This window comes from Macrosteles quadrilineatus, unplaced genomic scaffold (genome assembly GCF_028750875.1).
Source record: "Macrosteles quadrilineatus isolate MER2022 unplaced genomic scaffold, UCM_ALF_1.0 Scaffold_2__2_contigs__length_208266976, whole genome shotgun sequence".
In the NCBI taxonomy this organism is placed as follows: Eukaryota; Metazoa; Arthropoda; class Insecta; order Hemiptera; family Cicadellidae; genus Macrosteles; species Macrosteles quadrilineatus.
In genome coordinates this window covers 6333354-6359191 of record NW_026542595.1, presented here as the reverse complement: position 1 = coordinate 6359191, position 25838 = coordinate 6333354, and the positions used below count along the sequence as shown (strand labels likewise).

General features: G+C 36.8%; 1 protein-coding gene across 1 annotated transcript; it reads right to left on the bottom strand.

The window, feature by feature from the left end:
- Positions 1 to 5339: 5339 nt before the first annotated feature.
- LOC128987446 (zinc finger protein 425-like) lies at positions 5340 to 22442 on the bottom strand. Its single transcript, XM_054408292.1, has 8 exons — positions 22317 to 22442; positions 21841 to 22131; positions 21072 to 21224; positions 20034 to 20219; positions 17571 to 17791; positions 17105 to 17341; positions 9852 to 10073; positions 5340 to 5520 (listed from the first exon to the last, which is right to left on the bottom strand). Exons 1-8 carry the CDS (start codon positions 22440 to 22442, stop codon positions 5340 to 5342), a joined length of 1617 nt encoding a protein of 538 aa, XP_054264267.1.
- Positions 22443 to 25838: the final 3396 nt, after the last annotated feature.

The window sequence follows — 25838 nt, the reverse complement described above, 5'->3', positions numbered from 1 at the left end:
AACCAAGAGGGATGTTTGGGTCGGTATTTGGGGCGTCTTGCTGGAACGTGTGTGTGAAGAATTGCATGTATTTTGCTGTAAAAAATTTCCAAAGTGTTATTTAAATCATCACACTGAAACATTTCAGACCAGTCGCAGTCCCGGATGTCACAGTAAACTCTGAGAAAATCTGCTTTTGTAAAATCGTATGTGTGTGTGTGTGGTGTGTCGGCACTGAGGTCTGCATCCCCCCCTCTCACCCACCGTACCATCTGGAATTCACATAACAGCGCGGGGTGATAACCATCAATATTTACAATAGGATTAGATTCTTCAACAACAGTCAAATTATTTATATCACTTAAAACTAGATCTAAAGTCCTACCAGTTACATTTAATATATTATTTTTTGACACCAAATTATGTAAACTACAATAATACATTAATTGTTTGCAAGTCTCATTTCCCTTAGATAAATCATATCCAGACCCTACAATATGCTGATTAAAATCTCCTATTACTATTATATGTTCTTGTCTACGTACAAATAAATCCAACTTATCAAAAAATGATTTGTAAGAACTAACATGCGAGTTTGGTGGAAAATAAACTACAGCTAATATCACAGAAAAAGTTTTAGTAAATTTTAAACTAGCCCAAATATTATCTCCATCCGTTTCTAATTCAACTAATCTCTGGATATTAATAGATTCATCTACTGCTAACAGAACCCCACCACCCCTACTCTTCCCTGTAAGCATTACATCTCTATCACGTCTCAATACAGTATAATTGTCTGGAAAAAGTTCAGAACTGCTTATTGAATGTGTAAGCCAAGTTTCAGTGAGTGCTACTATTGGATAACAGTTCTCTAATAAATTTAAACGGAAAGTATTTAATTTGGACCTTAAACCTCTAACATTCTGATAATAAATTACAACCTTATTGTTTTCCTTTTTTTTTTTTATAATACACATGCAGACTAAACAAAAGAAAACATGCAAAATGAATAAATATATATCATGCTTAAATTTATATTAGATTTAAATACATAAATAGGAACATACTTGAGGTTTATTTTAACAGGTCAAGGTCGGCCTTTTCAGTGATGTGGACCGGTCTCGCACCATCCTTTTGTCGGGTCGCCGGAATGGTCGCCCCCGGAAACATCACCCCCCAGGCTAAACGTGACGTCACGAAACCAGACAACCAGCTGGTATAAAATCTATGTCCGCGACCGGAATCATACCCCCCCAAGGGCTCGACAAGTAATTTATCAAAGTCTAGTTGATACGAACTAATTATGTTATTAATTTTAATTCAAACAAGTACCAACGGAAAGGTCTACCCCGGCAAGGCATCCCCGATGTACACCCCGGAATCGTCCCCCCCTGAAACCCTACCCCTAGCAGGGCTGGGCTGCTCGGCAGCCTACCTGCTGCCCGTCCTCCCCAGCCCATTGTTCTGAGGGTCGGCCGCTCGTTCATTATTATTGTCGCTTGGACAACAGCATTTTTGCAGAAGAAAATTGCAGACCCTGTGGTGGAATATCAATCAGTAGATTTAGTTGTGTATGAACTTCTAAGACAACTAAATAATACGAGCAAAGATTGACTTTAAAAAGATTCTTTTAGACTTAATTCATAAAAAAACTACCAACGATAATGCGTAAAGTATACATTTTTTCTGTTGCATTAAATAGTAGTTATACTTATCAACATCAGTAAACTTACCTTACACCCTAAGTAAGGTAATTGTTAAGCAACACATTTGTTAAAAATAGAATAGTTGCTAAATGTATTAAAAATGAATCGCATTGCTTTAGGTTTGGCCCCAATTTAATTAATAATTTGAAAATTAGAAACCGATTATTAAATAAGAATAAACATAATAATATCTATTAGGGGATTAATCCCCCAAATTCAACGAAATAATTAGTTGTTAGTAATTGCAAATATGTAAATGATACTATTCTAAAGGTTATGCCAAAAAGTACCTTAATTCAGAAACAGCCTAGGCTAGATTCATATCACTGGAATAGAGTCAAAATATAATGAAAGTAAATCGAGAAGAGGACTTGCAATCAGTGTTGATATACCAATAAATTAGTTTTGTTATAAGATGTATATGTTTAGAAAACCTTTTTGCTACTGAAGTTTGCAAAATTATGTTTCATAATTACGGGGAATATATACGTGAGTTAAAATTTTTAATAGGTATGTAATCAAAATGTTAAATGATGAGCTGTAAACTTGTATTACATCGTTTAAACAATAATAACCTTCGTATATACTCCAATTGTGTTGAAATAAATATAATTTTCAAAGGAAGGGAATGTCAATGCCATGATTTCATTTTTCTTTTAAGTTTAATTTTTTTAGTCTAGCAGCCGACGCTAATAATTTAAAGTCGTTTTAGTGTTGATGTAACTAACAGCTGTTCAAACTGTCATTGACGTTTTTATGTTACAGTTACTATCATCGGTGTTTGCCCGCATACTGTTTCAATTTTAAATGTTGTTTTTTCCTACCGTAATGGATCTTCGTATTCAGGAAATCTGTAGATTTGAACTATACATCTCTAAAACTTCTACCCTTGGGTAAAATCAAGATTTGTCTGAAATCAAAGCTGTGTAAGTAGGCCTATAAGTTTATGCCATGAAAGTTATGTCATTTTTGTGGAATGTGTGTAGTCTATATCGATATACCAAAATTTTTAGGATTATAAAAATGTGAAACGTTGTAGCAGAAAACACTTCGGAAAATCCCTACCAAATTTTGAGCTGAGTTTATTGTTAGTGCAACTTCAGAGTATACTTTTTACGAATTACATTAACACAAGTGTACCTGTTGCTTGAATTCGAGCAATTGCGAAGCATTACGGGCGTTATTTTAAAAACGAATAAGAGTCATAATTTCCGATGACTTTATAAGAGTCGACTCAAAGATTATGGAAATACTCAAGATGTAGACAGCAGTTAGATATAATCAAAATTTTTTGTAAATATCTTATCTTTTTTCAAAAGCTGACCTTGTTTTTTAGTGTTTTTTACAAATTTTCCCCACTCATAGCCGCATTAGGTTGTCTATAATCTTACTAATATTATAAATGTGAAAGTTTTTGTGTTTGTTTGCTTGTTTGAAGTTCAATCACGCATAAACTACTGGACGGATTGGGCTGAAATTTGGCATGATGATAGCTCACATTCCCGATTAACATATAGGCATATTCTTATCTTAAAAATCCTTTCGGGCTCTGCCCCAGTGACTCTGTTGTTCACCATGTTAACCTTATGAGTATCTATATATTAATTTGGAACTGTTTTTCTTTGTGACAGCTATTTTGAGAGAACGGCTGGGCGTAGAAACTCGGTAGAGGTGTCTAAAGAAAGGTCCCGGTCTGTAGATGAGCCATCAAAAGAGAAACATGGAGAATTCCCTCTGAAATTAACTGTGACAAAAACCCGTTTTCCCCCCATAAGAATAACATAGGATGGGAATTTAAAGGCCACTGGGGCAGAGCCCCCAAGGAAATTTACCATTACCAAGGGAGGTATACCTGAAGTGGGGAAGTCTAAACTATTTTACAAAAAATACTTCCTGCTATAAATACAGTTGTACTCTACGAATTAATAGTCTGCAAATTACAGACGAATTCCATAAGTCAATACTCTGAGAATAGTGGATACCATACTTAGGATTATGATCTCTTGCAAACTTTTAAGTTATACGTATTAATATTCTGCGAACTACAGGTGTAACTTTCAAAACAATGGGTGACCGTTCATGGAATAACTGTACTACTTCAATGTCAATTTAGTTATTTAATATCAGCAATGTGAAATCATGAAAAAAGTGAATGTGACACTGTTGCTTGCTTCTCTGTCAACGCAAACGTAAACAGTGTGAGCTTTTCCCTGTTTATTGCCGAAGAAACTAACCAATATTTACTTTCTAAATTCTTTTTACGGGAAAGAGTCCTTTACCAATATCAAATCAGGAATATTCTCAATACATTTATTTTACCATAAAATCCAGACAATTATTTAAATGTATATCATATACTGCATTTATTGATCAATGTTTACAATTTAAGAACTAGGAAATGTGAAAATATGTTTGTCAAGTGTGTACTGTATTATGTTGAGTGTAATGTTGAGTGGTTGAAGCATGCTCATATTAATACGAGTTGATTCCTTACTTAATTTGTACTATTACTATAAATATTTTATTTCATTTCCACGTGTTTCAAATACATTTTATACGTTGACGGAAAAAACTATTTGTAATTTTTACATAATTTAATGTATAGAGTTAAGGGGGAATGTCTAGAGAAAGCATAATATCAAAGTGTTAATTTGTATTTATCTTAATATCCACAAAATTTGCGTAATAATACCAAATCCTTCCCATTCTTGCGAGTTCAGTCGAGCGGTGGTAATATGGGACAGTCTCTACCCTCGTGAACAATAGCTGGCTCGAGTCACGAGCCCAAGCCCTACAGCAGGTATACCGGGGGTGATCATGGCAGGGGGGGACCTTTCCGGGGTGTGCATTTTGAAAACGATCGGGGTAAGCGTATCCGGTTAACATCAATTGTAATTAGAAAATCTGGTAATCGTATATGATAAGTGAATATAATTATCTAATTAATACGCAAACTCAAAAATAACTCATCATATCGACGAGTTCATGCTGCAACTGAAATTGAGTGTCCGCGGCCGGAAACATCACCCCCCGGTCTCTGACGTCATTATGACGTAGGGGGGTGATGTTTCCGGGGGCGACCTTTCCGCGTCCCCCTTTTGTCGTAGGAACACCTTCCCAACACTGGTTATCCAAGCGTACTTGTAGCCCTTGTCTTCCTTAAACTTGCGCGTCGCCTTCCAGAGGTCCATGGTCTCCTTAGTGAGTGACAGGTTGACGTACACCTGGCTCTCGCTGTTGTAGCCTAGCTCTGCTGCTGAGAAACCGTTCTTCACTCTGGTCTTGCTCCTCATAATCTCCATGTCGATGCGCCGGCAGAATTTGATTATAATCCCCCTCGGCACCCCAGGGTCATTGAGGTTCGGTGAAAGACGATGAACGGCATCAATCATATGATCTTCTAATTGGAAGTTCAGCGCACGAGCCACACTCTTCACTATATGCATAATGTTTTCTATGTATAGTAATGTATAGTAGTATGTAGTATGTATAGTATGTAGTAGTATGTATAGTATTTTCTAATGTATAGTAAGTGTATCATGATTGTAAAGTGAGCGTATATAGGTCTGGTTGTCAAGATGACCACAGCTAGGAGTTGGAGTGTATAGTAAGTGTATCATGATTGTAAAGTGAGCGTATATAGCGTATATAGGTCTAGTTGACAAGATGACCACAGCTAGGAGTTGGAGTGTATAGTAAGTGTATCATGATTGTAAAGTGAGCGTATATAGCGTATATAGGTCTGGTTGACAAGATGACCACAGCTAGGGGTTGGAGTGGAAGTTTTTTGGCACAAACAATGAAACACTGTCGGTTGACAGCGAGCTCGGTTAACCTAAAAAATGGCCGCTGAAATATTACTCTTATAATAAAACAAGGTCCACCTCAACAACGACATTGAATTACTCCCGAAATAAGAGAGGGATTTTAATGTTCTCATTTTTCTATTACGTCCGATGTAATTCATAAGCGGGTAAAAAACGGTTTTCCCAACCTTCACGAACGTCAAGATGGATTCTGGCGCTGATTTATAAGTGTCCAAATGCTCCCTTTTGTTTCTTCCAGCAGAAAACAACATAAATCAGCAGCCTAATGTTTTCCTCCCGGTGACGGTTTTATGGCATGAGTATGCATAATATAAGCCGTTTTCATAAATAACGGCATGAAAATAATCCCAGTAAATTAATTATGCCATTTTTCCAAACTGTATTTTTTAAACGGCTTAGTAAGAACTATATTTCTTAGCTATTGTGTCCATTGTAAAGGTGTGTACTTTGCCCTTCCACTTGCTATGTTATGTTTCAAGTACATTTAATTTTCCTCACTTCCTCTCAGGTAAAAAATACCTGGTTCACAAGTGTTTGCTTTGAAGAACTTATGTAAGGCAGTGCAAGTGTGATGAGAACACATCTTCAGACCACTGACAAACGAGTTTAAATTTGGGTTGGGTCTACAAAGCTTCAGCAATAGCTTGCACCTTCGAAAATCATCACACCCAATTTTGTTTGACTTTCGTATTTTAAAATATATACAGACTGTCCCAAAAGTCCCGGACCGGTTTAATATTTTCTAAACGACAACAGATAAATCAATGAGATTTGGTACATCAACACCACACCTAAAAATCTACTTTTTTAAGGAAATATCAATTTTCTGTCACATCATGGGGACGTCCCGCAAGGAGTCAGAAGGAAATACTAAATAGAAGCATAGGTTGACATGTACATCAAATTAAAGGTCTTTACTAGCAGAATATAATGCCGCAAATTTGAACTCAAATGGACAACCAAGTCAAGAATGACAGTGGTTCAAAGATTCATTTAATTTGTATTTGGGGGCACAGCCCTAGGAATCGGAAAGAAAATTTTAACGTAAGCATAGGTCGATATGCACATCAAATTAAAGGTCTTCACTAGTAGATTACAATGCCGTAAATTCAAGCTCAAAAGAACGCCTGAGTAAAAAATGGCAGTCGTTCAAAGATTCAAAATGACAGGTTCAAGAAATCTTTGAACGGCTGCCATTTTTTACTCAGGCGTTCTTTTGAGCTTGAATTTACGGCATTGTAATCTACTAGTAAAGGTCTTTAATTTAATGTGCATGTCAACCTATGCTTCTATCTAAGATTTCCTTCTGACTCCTTGCGGGACGTCCCCATGATATGACAGAAAACTGATAGTCCTTTAAAAAAGTAGATTTTTAAGTGTGGTGTTGATGTGCAAAATCTTATTGATTTATCTGTTGTCGTTTAGAAAATATTAAACCGGTCCGGGACTTTTGGGACAGTCTGTATAACTTTTTACTAATAATTGTTAGGTATTATATTAAAAATCCACTCCTAGGTTTTGCTTAATTGTTTTTAAAGTTCCTATGTGGGATTTTCTTTAGGAAGTCTACAATAAATTTTAAATTCTTAAAGGCTTTTTAGCTAAACGATTCGAATAGAGTAGGTAGTAGAACATATACAAATTGCAAACTATTCAATACCTGAAAAAATGTTTATCTTTACGTTATTTGTTATTGAATTTGTTAAATAGCACCAAGAAGCAAGGGTATTATGATCGAAATCGTGCGACATGTAGACACAATCACCAGTTTGTGTTGAATATTTTTTCTTTGTTGTCACAAGAAAATTAATTTACTTAAATAATGTATAAAACGTTTGCCTTGTGAAACATGGTAGTAGTCATTGATTGGTTTAAGGATTATATTACTGAAACTAGGTAGTCAAGTAATAAATACAAACGATTTTAACGTTATATCCTTATGTTTTGTGAAATTGAAATCAGCAAAAATATTAAAGCACTGTTTTACTGATTTCTACTGCATACGCATCTTATTATATTTCACAAATCAACCAAAGTATACATTTGCACAATAAATGTTGAGTTTTATTGTTCTTAGTTCATGTGTAATGAGATGTTTTAATGTGTGGATATAATCAATGACAAACACCACGAAATTTGTAACTTAAATGAAAGATAAATCAGCAAATAGTATGTATTAAAAACTTTAGTGTATATTAAATTTGGGTTTGATGGTGCTTTATTTAAATTTTGCAACCGGCTTAGTTATTTAATAGGAAGGGTTACGTTTGTATTAAGCAAGGTGGTAATTTTTTTGTAGAATAATTTTGATCATAATCTAATTTGGAATTAATATAAAAAGTTACAGGTAAGAATGCTTGGCTTGAATTGCAAAATTAGGGTAAACATCTTTGTTTGATGAAACATCACTATTAAGTGATTGATTTTATTGCTTATCTACGGTATGTTATTTGATTATTTTGAAGCAATTGACTTCAAATATAAGTAGGGTTTTAAAATTAAGTAGGCCTAGGTCCATATTTCTTAAGTTTATCTTTTTAATATCAAATTATGCAGTTAGAGAACTTTTATACATTAATCAGCGCCACTTATACACTGTACTTGGTAGTGTTGGGAATTTAAACCCTTTATCAGAACTAAAAGGAGAGACTTAAACATTTCAAGTAAATTCGTATTTTCGCGGCCATTGTAGATATAACTTACAGTAGTGTGAGTAGAGTTGGTGCTTCAGAACAAAGTGTGTCAACTCGGAGGTGCGGAACAATAAGCTAAAACCGCCGCAAGCCCAGCTGTTTTGACTGTGGGATGAAAAGTGGATCCGTAACACACGAATGTAAAGCCCGGTGTCACAGTCCTGGTTAACCGACGTCCCACGCTGAATTATGTCTCTTGATATAATAAAGCAAGGTCCAGCAGCGGCCCTCTAGTGAGCTTTAGGTGTCACGCTTTGTCCAACGGTGTTTAAAGGTTTTTTTAATTCGCTAAAGGGAAGGTTCAAATGATGGTCTGCAAAGGCAGCTTCAGTTTGGATTAATTATTTTAGGAACAGGAATCTGTAGATTTAGGGTACGTCTAAAGTAGTTAAAACGCTTCAGTGCTTTCAGATTTTTTTAAATTCTACAAATAAGTATTCTCTAACCCAGAAAAATCCAGTAAGGAAAAGGGCAAACTGTAAATCATTTTACGCACCAGTTTCGTGGATAAAGATTATTTTCAATGAGAGTAACGAAAGTTCAATTTATTCCTACAGTTACCTGACAAAGTGAGCTTCCTTTCACTGATTATAGCACGCAAAGTAGTAAATTGCTGCATTTACTTATTTTTTCCACACTCATTTTTTTGCCGCATTCCAGTTTTCCAACCAGACAACACAAAACACCGCTTGGCTTATGTTGCTTAGGTGTGCTTTATTAGCCACGTAATACGTGTACGCTTGAAAATAAGTTGGCAACACTTTCTTGTCAAAGTTACACACTGTTACTTTGACATCCAAAGAGATCCAAACTTAAAGATTAACAAAGTTTTATGGAACTAAGAAGGGATTTATGAAACGATTTATAAGACCAATGTAATTTTGTTGGTAACCGAGTGGTTATTGTGCCCGCCTTTAAATCGAACGTTGTTGGTTTGGTCCCAAGCGGGATCAATGCTGGTCCTGGATGTAGGTCTATGAATCAATCATGTCATCTAACAAAATTTTGGAAATTCAAAACTAGAGTTTGGTCCATTCCCATACAAAATAAAATGCAATAGTACAAAGAACAATAATTAATAAAATTAAGTTATACTAGAGGTCGTCCAGTGGTCGAAAACTCGACCAAAGATATGTAATGTACTGGCTTCTCTATTTTCACCCCCACACTGTAATAAAACATGTGATTGGAATTTCTTCCATTTCGTTCGATCGATTTTCTGTTTATATTTCGTCACCAGGATGGCAACCCATAAGGTCCATGGAAACTTTTTGTAATTTAGATTTATTTTGTGTGCTTATTTTGAGCCCATTTTAATTTATAAAGGGATTATACACATCTACAGGAAAATATCTTTCTAACAGTATGCATAGATTTTCCCTGCGATGCACACAATCTGAGAAAAAAAGGTTTAAGAAAACGTGCTTACCTATAACATATAGACAAGTAATATCACATGCAGTTTCCAAATTGAAGGATTAACATACAAACAAAGCCCAGTTACTTTTCATTGAAGGCAGCGCCGTAACCGTCACAAATGAAGGTCTTTCTGTGCTCAGACTGAAGTTGCCAGGAGTCTCCGTACTTCTTAAGGCAGTGAACATTCAACTCGTAGTTCTCCAGGACATCCTAGAAATAACACTTACTTGTCATAGAAGGCAGCGCCGCACACGTCACAACTGAAGGTCTTCTTCCGCTCAGACTGAGGCTGCCAGGAGTCTCCGGACCTTTTGAGGCAGTGAACGCCCAACACGTGGTTCTCCAGAACATCCTTTCTTGAGAATTCTGCGTTGCACAGTAAACAAGAATAAGGACGCTCGCCTGTGTGAGAGTGTAGATGCTTCCGTAGCGAACTCTTCAGAAACACCCTGCAAGGATATGTGACAATTCAATTTATCTTGGAAATAATCAAGTTGACTCTTTACAACTCTTAAGTTAAATCACATACTACTAATTAACTCATACAAAGCATGATTTCAACAAGTAATACATTGAAAAGATGAACTATTAAAGATAATCTGATGCCATGGTCGTTTTAATGCGCTAAAATGCAAATTCAAGAGCCAATCTACTCACACACTTACATTTTTACATTTTTGCCAAATGTTTTTTAATTCTTTTATTTTTTGCGTTTTGGTTGTGTATAATATACGTTATTTGACGTCATTGTACATTGGTCAACCCTAAAGCTCAAAGGTATGCTAACTGCTCTCTATTTAGGTCTTCATTATTGATGTCCTGTGAGAACGAGAATTCGGCGTTTGCGCATGATAGAAATACCCACAACCCGACGTGGACAAATACATTTTTTCACTCCGCGTTGTGGGTATTTTGGATTTGCTCAATCGCCGAAGAACGTTTGAACTTCGGCATTTGAGTAAATCAGTTTACCCACAACAAGGTCTGGGCATTTCGCTTCGGCCAATGTCCGAATAAAATGCTCACTCCGCGACGTGGGTATTACACGCCGTCCACATCGCGAAGTGGGTAAAAATGTTGGACATTGTCCGAATTCGGAGTATGAGTGAAGCATATACCGGGTGTCCAAAACCACCCGTACACCCCTTTCAAAACGTTGGAAACATTTTCTTACAAACAAAAAATAATACAGAACTAGCTAAATTGGGCAGGTCTACCAAATAGTGATAACTTCAAATCCAAAATCACGCCGGAAGTGGCTTTTTCAGACCGGAAGTTGACTTTTTTAAATGTAAGCTACCAATTTTGATTGCAGAATCGGATTCTACTTTGAAAAATACATAACTTTTGTATAAAACTTTTTTTGAAAAAAAAAACTAGTTTCCTACCTCTTATTCCCTATTAAAGTCAATAATTTTTGGTCATTCATCTGTCAAAGTTACTCGAAACAATAATAGAGAAAAAAATAACAAAGATTACATGAAGACATATGTTGAATAGAATTGGCTGTTTATTGTAAACACATTAGTAATTGAGTAATAGTGGGTCAACACATTGCTTAATTTAATTTTTTTTAAATTCATTTGTTTTTACATTTGACCATTTAAATGTAAAAACAAATGTTTTTTTTATAAAACGAGGTGTTAGCCCGTCCTACGTACGGGATTCAGTAGTCAGTTAAAACCGTGTACAATTCAGATCAGCTAGTTAACACAAATAACGGCAAAGTTTCTTGCAGTTTTAATTTAAAAAGTCATCTTGTAAACAAATGTTGTGTGACCAAATATGTTTGTATTCCATCATAGGCCGATATGCATTTTAAATCCGATAATTTTACAATAAAACAGCAATTCTGCAATTTTTACGATGTGAAAAGCGTTGAAGTGAGATTTGCAGCCGATTCGCACAGACATTATATCGCACACTGATTATAAGTAAGTAGCCTACGGTAGAGAGAGTAATAGTCAATTGAGAAGTGTATAGACCTAGTCAACGATACCACCTTCCATAGCATACCTGCCTCTTTCATAATTATTACAGTATCACCAAAATACAACTACTATACACAATTTCCAGTAGGTCTGAATAGAAACGACCTAAAATAAAACGATAATATCCAATAAAATTCACAGTACACATAATTTAACTTTGGTGTCCTAACATCAAAACTAATCGTCACAGATATCCTTTATATCAATTTCACTGCATTAATTGCTATATAAATTAGTGTAAACAACGGAAAGTAAAAACAATAACAGTTTGTTTTGAAACAGCTGTTTGGTTCAAATAACATTCATTTGAAAAAAAAGAACTGGTCACATGTACTAGGAATATAAAAAGTAAACACGCTAGTAAAGCTAATGACGTAATTGTCAATGTTTATTATCAATACCGTTATCAGTTCTATCCTTGATAATTACCCACCCTCATAGAATAAATGTACATCGTAATTTCCCATATTAGTTAATTTAAACTACAATATATTCATAGTTGAAATAAAAGTGATATTTTCACGTTTGGGGGCGCTGATATAGGCGCCCCCAAACGTAACCACAACTGAACACGATTTCATAAAAGGATGGTTTGTCTAATTGCAGTATCCTAGGTCAATGTTGACGTTGTGTTCAATCTATGTCATCCATCTGTTTATCTTTGTATAAACCCCGGCTGAGGTTGTGGTGGTAATTTAAAATCGTGATTCCTGATTATTCTTGATTTTCTTTTTATGACATCAATATTTTCGGGCCTAATCCAAACAAAGTTAAAGCAGGCAAACATTAATTGTAAACAAAAAGCTACCATTAAGAATTAAAACATGTAAACATTGTTATTTTTATAATCTTTCCTTGAAAAGTGGAGCAGTAAAATAATTTGCATTTATCCTTTTTTAATTAAGACTCGTGTACAGAGCCTTGATTTGTACTGTGGTTTAATTAATTTTGGTTAAAACTGTGGTCTAATTATCTCTACTAATCTTACTTATTTCCTATAATCAATGACAAAATAAGACAAAATAAAATATCCTCATAGTTCCATAGTTTATATTTAACCAGCTGTTAGTTAAAACAAATTATATTGCTCTAAAACAAATCGAAGATTACAAAGATTGCTTTAAAAATGATATAAACATCCTAGTATTTTACTATGGATATTTAATTAATCTGTCATCCTCTTACAGAAGAATTGAACCTATCAATGATTGGCATTACACATAGTATAAATGAGTCAACCCTAAGTATGTCTTTACATTTTTATCAAAATTCTGAATTTGCGAAACAAAAGCTGAATGTTTACAGCTGTTATGTTAAACAAATTATTTTATGCCAAAAGCTAGTTTAGAATCTTAGCGTCGGCTGCTAGACTTTTAAAAAATTAAAACTTAATTTCTAAAAAACTGGGACCCTAAACTAAAATTATGGCTTCGACATTCCCTAGTTCTCAAAATTATCTTTCTTTCAACACAAAAATCATGAAAATCCGTCGAGTGGTTGATTCAGAATCGTGGAATAAAAAAAAACACTGTTTCGTTTTAATATTATAGATGTGATGTTAAGCAACGTGTAGACCAGCTGTTACTCAATTACTATAGTGTTTACAATGAACAGCTGATCACATGTGTTTATGTAATCTTTATTATTTGTTTTTCTTTATTATTGTTTCAAGCAACTTTGGCAGATGAATGACCAAAAATTATTGAGCGGAGCGAGCGAAGCGAGCGAAGCTCTTATACGTCGACTCTTATGCATTTCGTAATACGCAAACTCCTCTTAGACGGCTGAATCAATCGTTTTCAAATTTTTTGTGGTGATAAAGACCATATCGGTGAGTGCCAACATCTATATGGCGTTAAAAAAGTCTCTCAGGAATCCGCCCCACTGGGTCTCAAAGTTTCAATGTAATCCTTATGGAAGCAGTATTTGACACATAAACAAAGACATATGATCAGCTGTTGACATTTGAATGCAGTAGAAAAGAAATAGCTGATAGCATTATTCCACAGATATTAGAACAGAAACGGTATTGATCATAAATATAACCAAATGACGACACTAGCTTGAGGTCCGTGACGTAAGAAGTGGTGAAGGTGAGCAGTCTGGAGTGTGAAAACTGATTATGGAAATTATAATTAAGTATCTGCATTCCTAAAATTCTATGGGAAGGGAGGAAAACTGGTCCGCGACGTAGGAATTGGTGAATGAAGTAGTCAAGGCGAGCTGTCCAGAGTGTGGGAACTGTTTATGACGATTAGATTAAGGTATCTGCATTTCTAAAATTCTACGGGAAGGGAGGAAAACGGGTCCGCGACGTAGGAAGTGGTTAAGAAAGTAGTCAAGGCAGCTGTCCGAAATGTGGAAACTGTATATGACGATTAGATTTAAGTATCTGCATTCCTAAAATTCTATGGGAAGGGAGGAAAACAGGTCCGCGAAGTAGGAAGTGGTGAAGGAAGTAGTCAAGGCGAGCTGTCCGGAGTGTGGAAACTGTTTATGACGATTAGATTTAGGTATCTGCAATTCTAAAATTCTATGGGAAGGGAGGAAAACGGGTCCACGACGTAGGAAGTGGTGAAGGAAGTAGTCAAGGCGAGCTGTCCGGAGTGTGGAAACTGTTTATGACGATTAGATTTAGGTATCTGCAATCCTAAAATTCTATGGGAAGGGACGATAACGGGTCCGCGACGTAGGAAGTGGTGAAGGAAGTAGTCAAGGCAAGCTGTCCGGAGTGTAGGAACTGTTTATGACGATTAGATTAAGGTATCTGCAATCCTAAAATGCTATTGGAAGGGAAGGAAACAGGTCCGCAATGAAGGAAGTGGTGAAGGAAGTAGTCAAGGCGAGCTGTCCGGAGTGTGGGAACTGTTCACGACGATTAAATTAAGGTATCTGAAATCCTAAAATACTATTGGAAGGGAAGAAAACAGGTCCGAGACGTAGGAAGTGGTGAAGGAAGTAGTCCAGGCGAGCTGTCCGGAGTGTGGGAACTGTTAATGACGATTAGACTAAGGTCTCTACAATCTTAAAATGCTATGGGAAGAGAGGGGAACAGGTCCATGACATAGGAAGTGGTGAAGGAAGTAGTCCAGGCGAGCTGTCTGGAGTGTGGGAACTGTTTAACCTGATTAAATTAAGGTATCTGCAATCCTAAAATACTATTGGAAGGGAAGAAAACAGGTCCGCGACGTAGGAAGTGGTGAAGGAAGTAGTCCAGGCGATCTGTCCGGAGTGTGGGAACTGTTAATGACGATTAGACTAAGGTCTCTACAATCTTAAAATGCTATGGGAAGAGAGGGGAACAGGTCCATGACATAGGAAGTGGTGAAGGAAGTAGTCCAGGCGAGCTGTCTGGAGTGTGGGAACTGTTTAACCTGATTAAATTAAGGTATCTGCAATCCTAAAATACTATTGGAAGGGAAGAAAACAGGTCCGCGACGTAGGAAGTGGTGAAGGAAGTAGTCCAGGCGAGCTGTCCGGAGTGTGGGAACTGTTAATGACGATTAGACTAAGGTCTCTACAATCTTAAAATGCTATGGGAAGAGAGGGGAACAGGTCCATGACATAGGAAGTGGTGAAGGAAGTAGTCCAGGCGAGCAGTCTGGAGTGTGGGAACTGTTTAACCTGATTAAATTAAGGTATCTGCATTCCTAAAATTTTATGGGAAGGGAGGAAAACAGGTCCGCGAAGTAGGAAGTGGTGAAGGAAGTTGTCAAGGCGAGCTGTCCGGAGTGTGGAAACTGTTTATGACGATAAGATTTAGGTATCTGCAATTCTAAAATTCTATGGGAAGGGAGGAAAACGGGTCCACGACGTAGGAAGTGGTGAAGGAAGTAGTCAAGACGAGCTGTCCGGAGTGTGGAAACTGTTTATGACGATTAGATTTAGGTATCTGCAATCCTAAAATTCTATGGGAAAGGACGATAACGGGTCCGCGACGTAGGAAGTGGTGAAGGAAGTAGTCAAGGCAAGCTGTCCGGAGTGTAGGAACTGTTTATGACGATTAGATTAAGGTATCTGCAATCTCAAAATGCTATTGGAAGGGAAGGAAACAGGTTCCGCGATGAAGGAAGTGGTGAAGGAAGTAGTCAAGGCGAGCTGTCCGGAGTGTGGGAACTGTTTAAGACGATTAAATTAAGGTATCTGAAATCCTAAAATACTATTGGAAGGGAAGAAAACAGGTCCGCGACGTAGGAAGTGGTGAAGGAAGTAGTCCAGGCGAGCTGTCCGGAGTGTGGCAACTGTTAATGACGATTAGACTAAGGTCTCTACAATCTTAAAATGCTATGGGAAGAGAGGGAAACAGGTCCGTGACATAGGAAGTGGTGAAGGATATAGTCTAGGTGAGCTGTCTGGAGTGTGGGAACTGTTTAACCTGATTAAATTAAGGTATCTGCAATCCTAAAATACAATTGAAGGGAAGAAAACAGGTCCGCGACGTAGGAAGTGGTAAAGGAAGTAGTAAGGTGAGCAGTGTGGAGTGTGGGAACTGGAAACCGTTTGTATCAGTTACATTAATGTATCTAAAATACTAAAATGCTATGGAAAGTGATGAATACAGGTCCACGACGTAGGAAGTGGCTTAGGATGTACTAAAGTACGAGGATAGTGTGAGAACGGTGTAGGAAGTGGTAAAGGCTAGCATTGCAGAGTGTGTGAACTGTCTTTGGCAATTACATGTATCTGCAATCCGAAAATGCTATGAGAAGAGAGGGAAACAGGTCCACGACCCTGGGGGGTGGTGAAGGAAGTAGTAAAGGTGAGCAGTGTTGAGTGTGGGAATGGATTAATGTATCTGCAATGCTAAAATGCTATGGGAAGAGACTGTAGACTGTAGGTTAAAATGATTATGAAGCACGAATCGATACACGTTTTCGATACATGTAATCGTTTATACAATCGAAATTTACAACTGAGTTGACAACAGCTGATTTTTACTCCATAGAGGCTAAAAACTATTTTTACTCCCTAAAGAGTAAAAATGCTACTTTAGAGCCGCAACGCATGTATTAAAAACGTCTGTTTTTACTGCGGTATGACAAGAACAATATAATATGAACCCTTGATGACTCCGCTCAATTTTGTGGATGCCTCTGCGAACGCCACCTAGTTAACTTTGATAGGGGATTGGAGGTAGAACACTAGTTTTTTTCAAAACATGATTTAAACAAAAGTTATGTATTTTTCAACGTAGAATCCGATTCTGTAATCAAAATTGGTAACTTACATTTAAAAAAGTCAACTTCCGGTCTGAAAAAGCCACTTCCGGTGTGATTTTGGATTTTAAATTATCACCATTTGGTAGACCGTACCCAATTTAGCTAGTTCTGTATTATTTTTTGTTTGTAAGAAAATGTTTTTAACGTTTTGAAAGGGGTGTACGGGTGGTTTTGGACACCCGGTATACGGAAACGAAAAAGTTGATAAAATAAATATATTAGCTTTGATAAAAATGGAAATTAGAGCACAACCTTGGGCACAAAGGGCACTTATAGCGCCGAACGTCTCCATCTTGGACGGGGCCCTCGTGAAGAGCAGTATGTAGTAAGAATTCCGCCTCAGAGTCGGAGGAGAAGCCACATTTAGTACATTGGAAGGCAGATACAGAAGCAGCTTCTGCAGTTTGGGAAGTGAGGGATGTCGGAGAGACAAATCCTCCACATCCAACATGAGCGTGGCGGGCCAGCTCCTGCTTGAGAGTGAAGCGGGCACCACATTTGATACACCTAACATGGAGAATTAAGTTAAACCCAATTAACCATACGAAATATATATCCCAAAAATTCCATTAAAAATGTGAAGATAGTGCATATTTGCACAAACAGAATACACACTGAGTAATTCTCCATTTTGGGAATCTGTAATCCTGATTTTTGCTCAACCATCAAAATCGTCTTTAACCTAAGTCGTAAGAAATATATAATACTGTCCATAGAGATTGAAAAAAATACTTACCTGTACGCCATTTGTGGATGTTCTTCTTTCAAGTGCTTTTTAAGCTCATTAATGCCGGCAAAAATACCATAGCAGTGGCAGCAGACTTTAGCCAACTCAGCGTCCCCTTGCTTCGCCAACATAACGTCTTTGTGGTCAGTAGAAGACCGGTGTGCTTTTGCTTCTGCTGCAGTCTTGAAGTTGACATCGCATACGCTGCAGAAGAAATGCCCCTCTGCATCCTGAAGGAACATTTTTCGGTTGAGATATTTGTGCTTTAACCACCATTTTGAAGAGTTTTATTGAAGTAGCTGCAAACGTAATATTTAAACAAACGTATTTATACTACCACGTTTTGCACTACCAACGATGTCCTTTTTCCTGATTCGTCTACAAATCATATACTCTAATACGAGCTATGTCTGTTTGTTTGTCTGTAAGATACATCTTGAAATCCCGCGTAAGGATTTCGACTAAATGTTGGAATTAGGGACTTATAGACCTAACAACGTGATTGGTGACAGTCACTACCTAAGAAAAATTCCTATTTCGCTACACAACTCATTTTAAAATTTTAAAGCTTAACATTGGCGTTATGGGTTGCCAAGTTAGCTATGTTGGTTGAACAAGATAACAAGAAAAAAGTAAACAAAAGACATATCACATGTGTTTATAACAAGCCATCCACAGTATACTAGGGAATTATAAAATACAGTACAAAGAGGTAAACATCAGTTGTAACTATTGAGCAAAGATTACACTGAATATTACTCGGGAAAATTGTTCCGATCAAAAATACTGATTATTTTACTTAGTCCTCTCTCTAAAACATTGTCCCCGAAGTACTAAGGCAGTTTATTTTCAGCGAAATTTGGATTATCAGTAAAATAAATCATATAAAATATTACATTTACTCTATGTAAATTATAATTTAATCAAACATTTTCCGACGTTTATCAAAAGATAGGTAACGATTAAATTTAACGACTAATTTTAACATTAACTTGGTGTAAATTAACATCTTGCATTGTTATCTATAATTATAAAAGAGAAAGTTTGTTTATATATATATATACTAGCTGTAACCCGCGGGCTTTGCCCCGTATAACTTGTTAATTTTCAAGATTATCTCGTTCGCATGGCTCAATCACGTCCTGGTTGAAGGTTGTTCGCTACGCTCACTCACCTTAAGGTTGGAGCTCGTTCGCTACGCTCACTCACCTTTAGGTTGGAGCTCGTTCGCTGCGCTCACTTGCCTCCAGGTTAGCTCGTTCGCTACGCTAACTCGCCTCCAGGTTGAAGTTCGTTCGCTCCGCTCACTCACCTTTTGGTTGCAAATTAGCTGTTGTCATAAATGTAAAAGAAATAATAGTGCTCACCCTGTTGGTAATCCTTGTAACTTTAATGCTATTGAACATCATAGAACAGAACCAACTTGTTTAATTGAAACAGCTGTTAAGATTCAATAATTCCATTTCTCATAAGGTTAACATGGGAAACTCCAGAGCCACTGGGGCGGAACCCGAAAGGATTTTTGAAATAAGAATATGCCTATATGTTAATCGGGAATGTGAGCTATCATCATGCCAAATTTCAGCGCAATCCGACCAGTATTTTTTGCGTTCACTTGTCACAAACATATATCCATACATCCATACATCCATACGTCCAAACTTTCTCATTTATAATATTAGTAGGATATATATATATATATATATATATATTTGAACGTTATGGACTCCGAAACCACTCGAAAGATTGTAATGAAACTTTCTCATTATTCAAGGATGGTTTGTGTGAAGTTTGGTACAGATCCGTCAAAAGGGCTCCGCCCCATTGGCTATGGAGGTTCCCATGTTAACCTTATGGGTGTACTTATATTTAAATGGAGTTAAAGAATCTTTACAGCTGGTTCAACTAAACAATTTGATTCTGTGATGTTCAATTGCATTAGAAAGTTAATAGGATTACCAACAGGGTCCAGCACTATTATTTTAAAAAAAATTATGACAACAGCTAATTTGCAACCAAAAGGTGAGTGAGCGTAGTGAACGAATAAAATATAAAGCAAGTGTTGATGAGAGTTTCAAGCTGGTGACGTTTAATTACACTGGGAAAGCCTAAGTCAATGGGATAGATTTGACAATTTATTGTTACGTACTCTTTTAAAAGTATACATAGCAAGACCATTAAAGTGTATCTTATTTTGTTTGATTGCATACTTTTACATTAAAGATTTGTTATTATTTCAGCGATTAAATGTCTATGGTTGGTAATAAAATGTTTTTCGTAAATTATAAAAAGTCTGTTTACGATATTGTTTTAACAGTTAAAAACAATTAACCACAACCGAGCAATGCTTGGTCCCCTGGTACTAAACCTAAATAACTCAACAACTGTTTGCATTTTTATTGTAATAGTAGTTGTAAGTGAACTGATGACGTAATCATTTGGTTTGGGTGTTCTATCAGAGGTTTGTTGTACCTTGTGCGCCGCCGCGAGATGTCGCTGAAGTGACAGTCTGCTGGATGTCACCATGGGACACTGGGGACACGCTTCTCTCTCCTGGTGTTTGTCTGAAGCAGAACTGTTAGTCTGAGGATGGCCAGTGGACTTGCTGTGATGGCGGAGTTTAATGTTGAGACCAAACAGCTTGTGGCACACGTCACACTGGAAACGGATTTCGTCAAGGTAGAGTTAATTGGAATATCTACCAATGTCAAGTACAATTGCAATATATCCGGTTGCTTGGATTCAGTTCGTCAAATATACGAGTAATTTAAGAAAAATCTCACATCGCTTGACCAAACTTTTGAACAAATGTTCACAAATAATTTTTATATTGCTATTTTAATCATTTTGAGAAAACTAGCTGAATGGTTGAATATTCATATTATTTACCAGTTATAATTATAAATTTCCTAATTTCTATCACAGGAAGTAAGTGATAACTGAACTCTCTCACAAATATTATCAGGGTTGGACATACACATTTCTACGAAAGTGTATTATGATTTTATTGCAAGCCGATGACGTTATATCTAATGTCAACGGGAAACGGAAAACCGGCAAAATCTGGCACTAATCCACCTATAGAAGTTTGGTTAGGTTGGTTAGTTTATGTAAAGTTAGATTGTATAAATATGACCCCTGAATTTACGACCAGTGGCCGGGACTCAAGGTCAACTGATGAACTGATGTAGGTTGGTAGGTAATCCTAGGCTCACCATAAAGTCAACGACTGACTGACTGTGACTGCTAATCCCAAGAGAGTAGATTTGAAGAGCTACAGTCAGAACTGCCAAGAAAAATAATTTACAAGGGAAATAAAGAATGGGAATTCCGGAAATTAACTAATTCTGGTCAGTTCACGTGAACTCTGATTAATTTATGTTATTTTTCTTAAGGAAGCTTTATCTTGTACCATCTGTATTTACGTACAAACGATAAACCATGAGCTTTGTTTTGTTTGTTACATTGGTATGAGCATAATCTGACTAAGTAATGAGTAAAAATATTTACTTCTATGATCCTCTTTTTCTGCATTACGATGGGAACTGAGCCGTTGATTATGGCGACGCTTTCTTTGTGTCTGGAGCTCAGCAAATGCTGATACATCTGTGCGCTGCTGACGACTTCCACTCTGCAAATCGGGCAGCAGTAGTAGCCTTCGATCTACACACCATTCGTGCAAGTGTTAGGCATACAGTACAGTATACAGTATACATTGTTGAGTGTCATAAGCAAATGTTTAAAAGGCCTCTGATATTATTTGGTTGTTCGAAATAAAGCTTTATCAAAATAACACTGTAAGTTTTAAATCTAGGTTTTTGGATGTAGGTAGTTCTACTTCAGTTGACACTCGGACTGTTGCATGTGATGCAGTAAGTAGCTCCTAGAAAGTACAGGAGATAAGATGCGGGTATTTATATACTACTCTAGTAACATGGAGCTTCTCGGCTTTCACCGTCGTGACGTGATAAGGTCTTTGCTCTAAGGTTTGCGTTTTGCATAACGAACAGAAGAAATCAATTGTGCTATTTAGTTGTGCACGAAGAAATGTATTGACAATTTTTTTTACTATTTTCGGAAGTTGAGCTTTATTTATTTGTACTAGTACAAGTTTTTTAGATATATTGTTAAGATTATGACTAGATTTGTTAAATCATATATTGAAACATTAAAATATCCTACCAATTGTAGGTAATGCGTTAACATGGGTAATATTATGACTTAGCTCGTAAATTGTGTTAAAAAAATTGTAAATTATAAAACTCTCTGTAAACCTTGCCTGAGTGTCCTTCAGTTGATGAGCCTTACTGCCCCAGTGCCAGAGGAATGTCTGCATGGTGTTGCAGTAGAAGCTGCAAGGGCCGCACTGGAAGGGCGCCTGGCGTACGATGTCTCCCATGTGGTCCATGGCGAGACGGCCGGCTATTTCAGGGGCGCTGCGGACTCTGTTACTGTGGTAGAAGGATACGAGGTGTTTACTCATGAGCTGAGGCAACACTTGGCATCGACAAAGAGCACATTGCAGGGCTCCTCCGCGCCCTTTGTTAGGGACGCCATCCGGACTCTGCATCTGGGGACGATCATCGTACACTCATATTCTGAGGAAAGTACTATCAAAACTAAATTCACTTATATTAAAATCCTAGACTATAACAACAAAATGTTTCAAAAAGCTCCTTAGCAATAACTAAATTTTATCAATTCCCGACAACCCATTTAATAATATGTTACTTTAATTTATCGTTTTTTCCGTACCTGAACTGTTCTCTTTCTTCTGGGCCCCTCTGTCCATCCTTGGTCAGGGTCGAGAAACCTCGACCTCTTCACCTCCCGCTTTCCTTCAGGCCTCGGATGGTCCATGTACAGGTCCTCTTCGAGCATGTTCTCCTGACGGGTGCGGCGGCGGTGAAGGTCAGATAGACAATGCTTGTCGTAGAGTGCTAGAGACGAAAGTCTTCTATTGCAAGGTCCACACCAGTACCTCCTGTCTGCAGAGTCTAGGGTGGGCAGCCACTTACCTCGGGTATGGCCCGGGGGAGGACCTTGGCACTTGGAGTCATCGACTACCTGAAAAATAATAATATTTTACGTGACATACGCATTTGTAAATAGCATTAAGCTTTGATACATACAGTATTGCTAAAAGAGAAATCTATGTCAGAGGCCAAGAAAATCTTTATTAATAATGTATTAAAGTTCTATGATGTGCCTAATTTTTATTTTGAGAATAATGTTTGTCATTTATACACCACTTCATAATCCGATACATGTTATAAGGTGACTTACCTGAGTCTCTTCATGCTGAGAGATCAACGTCGAAGTAAGATTCACGCTAGGAGTCAGAACTGATGATGTCGATGTTGATGTTGACGGGGGCGAAGGCTTCCACTTCCCCCCTGTGAAGCCCACAGGAGGAGCTGAGTTCCAGGCAGGTTGGCTCATCCATTCGTGACCTTCCGGCTTCCACTTTCCACCAGTTGCTATCATTTGAGACTCGTATTCAAGATCCTCGTCGTCTTCGTCATCCTCTTCATCTGATTCTTCACTGGAACTACCAGACACCTCCTTGTCTTTCTCATCCGCTGCTATTGTTACTTCGCTGTGCACTTCTTGAAATAGAAACTGCCCCGATTCAGTTCTAGACCTTGATTTAGGAGATTCAGCTTCTGACAGTTTTCTCTCCTTTGGGGAAGCTCGTATATCTTTCCTGTAGTCGTAATTATCAGTGATGATGACATCTTTCCCTACTACATATTGGCTATGTTCATTCGGGTAGTCATAGTCATACTCCTGTGAAGTCAACTTTGACGCGTAATAGTCCTTGTTTCTTTTCGCTTGGAGAACAGCGGACGCTTTACTTCGTGTCACTACTCCGCTCTGAGGCTTCTGAGAGGAACTGAGGTCTTGAAATGTAGTTTTGCTACATTGAAGTTCGAGGATGGAAAAGAAATCTACTGCTTTGAGAAATGATTCATTATCATGCGAGGGCGAGGAAAGAAAGGGGTCTAAAATTTCGTCTTTGCGATTTATCTCCAACATATCTGGTTGCAAAACATCATCTAATCTTGACGTATCTTTTACAGAGGGGCTTGAGTTTTGGATACCGTCTAAGGCCCAAGAAGCTCGATTGGAAGATCCACTTTCTGAAACCACATCCAATTTACAACTAGTCTCGCCTTCTGAATTATCTTTGCCGTAATGCAGATCTAAACTGGTCAGGGGTTGGCTGTCTTCTCTCTTACACTTTGTCTTGCGGTGTTCTATGTACTGGTCGAGCCCGATAAAAGTTCCTTTGCAGCGCAGACAAAAATGTGCGTCATCATCATCGGAGTCACTCATGATTAGGACCTGTAAATAATGGTCACTATTAGGAAATTTTAGTATTGCTTACAAAACATTTTACACATTGAAAAAATGTTTTCCATATTTGTTGGATTACTGTCACACAGGAACATTGTCTAATTTTAACATTTCAGCATTTATATTAGTGTTGGGTCGCTATCTCGGTATGGCATTAGAATATTTGCTACAGTATTTCTACAACGAAAAAGTTGGTAAAAAATGCTTAAAATGTAGATCCGACGAAAGCCCAAGCTATATAAATAGCGCTTATAAAGTGTTCTGAGTGTGTTTTTTTATTATTATATTAACTCTGTATAAAATATAAGATTAATAATTAACTGTTCTATTTCAAAGCTTGTAACTTATATTAAAATATTTGCGTTTTAGAAAAGTTATCAAAACTATTATAGTTTTGATAATTTTTCTAAAATACAACTATTTTAATTATATTTATGTGTCATAACAATTTTAAAAATGAGCCAAATGCGAAAACGTGAACGAATGAATAAGAACAAAATATCTCTTATGAGGCTGAAGCATCAAAGAAACCAGAAATGCTCTCCACAGGACACATTTTATTCAGAGCAGAAGAACAATCGTATTTGTTTTTATGGCGGCTATAAAGTTTTAGCACTGCTCTCTTGTCTTCCTATGACATAATAATACACCCATATCTATGTACTTTTGGATGTACAAAATATGGTTCTTCCTGTATTCCACGAGTACTGTACAAATTATACATATTAACAATTTAAAAATACTATAATACATTTTTACATTTAAATAGCGATGATTTATACACAGTACAGTGATAAGTCTACATCTAAGAAGTTTCAACTCATATTCATATGATTGTAAGGACCCTTCAATAAAAATGTGTTTGCACATTGATACTAAAATGCGTGATCATTAAATAAATAAAAAATTGTATTGACTATTTTTTTACTGATTAGAACTGTATACTGTATATTATTTATACCGGGCATACTTTAGTTACAGCCAATTCTTTGTACTGATCAGTTTGCAATTGTCTCCGTGTGTAATTCACAGATATACGTCACTCAATGGTGTTATCAAATATATAATAACAGAAACTAGCCATGAGAAGCGAGCACTTTATGGCCTTTATATTCGGATATTAGTTCAATTGTTTCAAAACTATATTACACACTAATATGTCATAGGTTGAGTAGTATCATTTGATTTTCATAGAGCTATTCTAAATTGATTTATAGGCAATATTAAAAGCGAGATAAAAAATCTTGAAGACTCACTTTCCCCCTTTAAAATTATCTCATTGAATAATTTGCTATTCTTATCAGTTTTCATTACAGTTATATTCAGCCAGTGAATTCCATTTTTACTACACATTCTTGGACTATAGAAATTAGGTAGGCAAATGATCTGAAATGTGATCATGACAATGTTGTAATATTACTCATTAAAGATATACTCACATGATGTAGAATATATAAAAGAGAAGAATAAATGATATAATGAAATACGTCCATAAATACAAATATAGTCGCATAGCATGTGATATTTTATTTAATCTTATAAGCAATTTCGGTAATTTTGACTTGTTCTCCTTGTTATTCTTTTATAAATTTTCTTATGAATGCGCTATATTAAAGGAACCGCGTTTGCTCTTAGTTTAATGAAAGACCTTAGTTCAATTGACATACTTAGTCAATATATGATTGTAAGGGCAAGCATGTTTTGGACGGTAGTCGCTAATTATTATAATTACGCATTAACACAAATCGGGACACACATTACTAATCAATGATCATTTTTAGACGTAGTATGAGAAAGCCAATCTGAGAGTAGAGAGTGGAGAGTGTACAGTCGCAAGTTATTACAAAGGGTGCATTACTGTGAGCCTGAGACAGGGGTTGTAGCGTGTACCGGAGCTGTTACTCATCCTTACGTTGG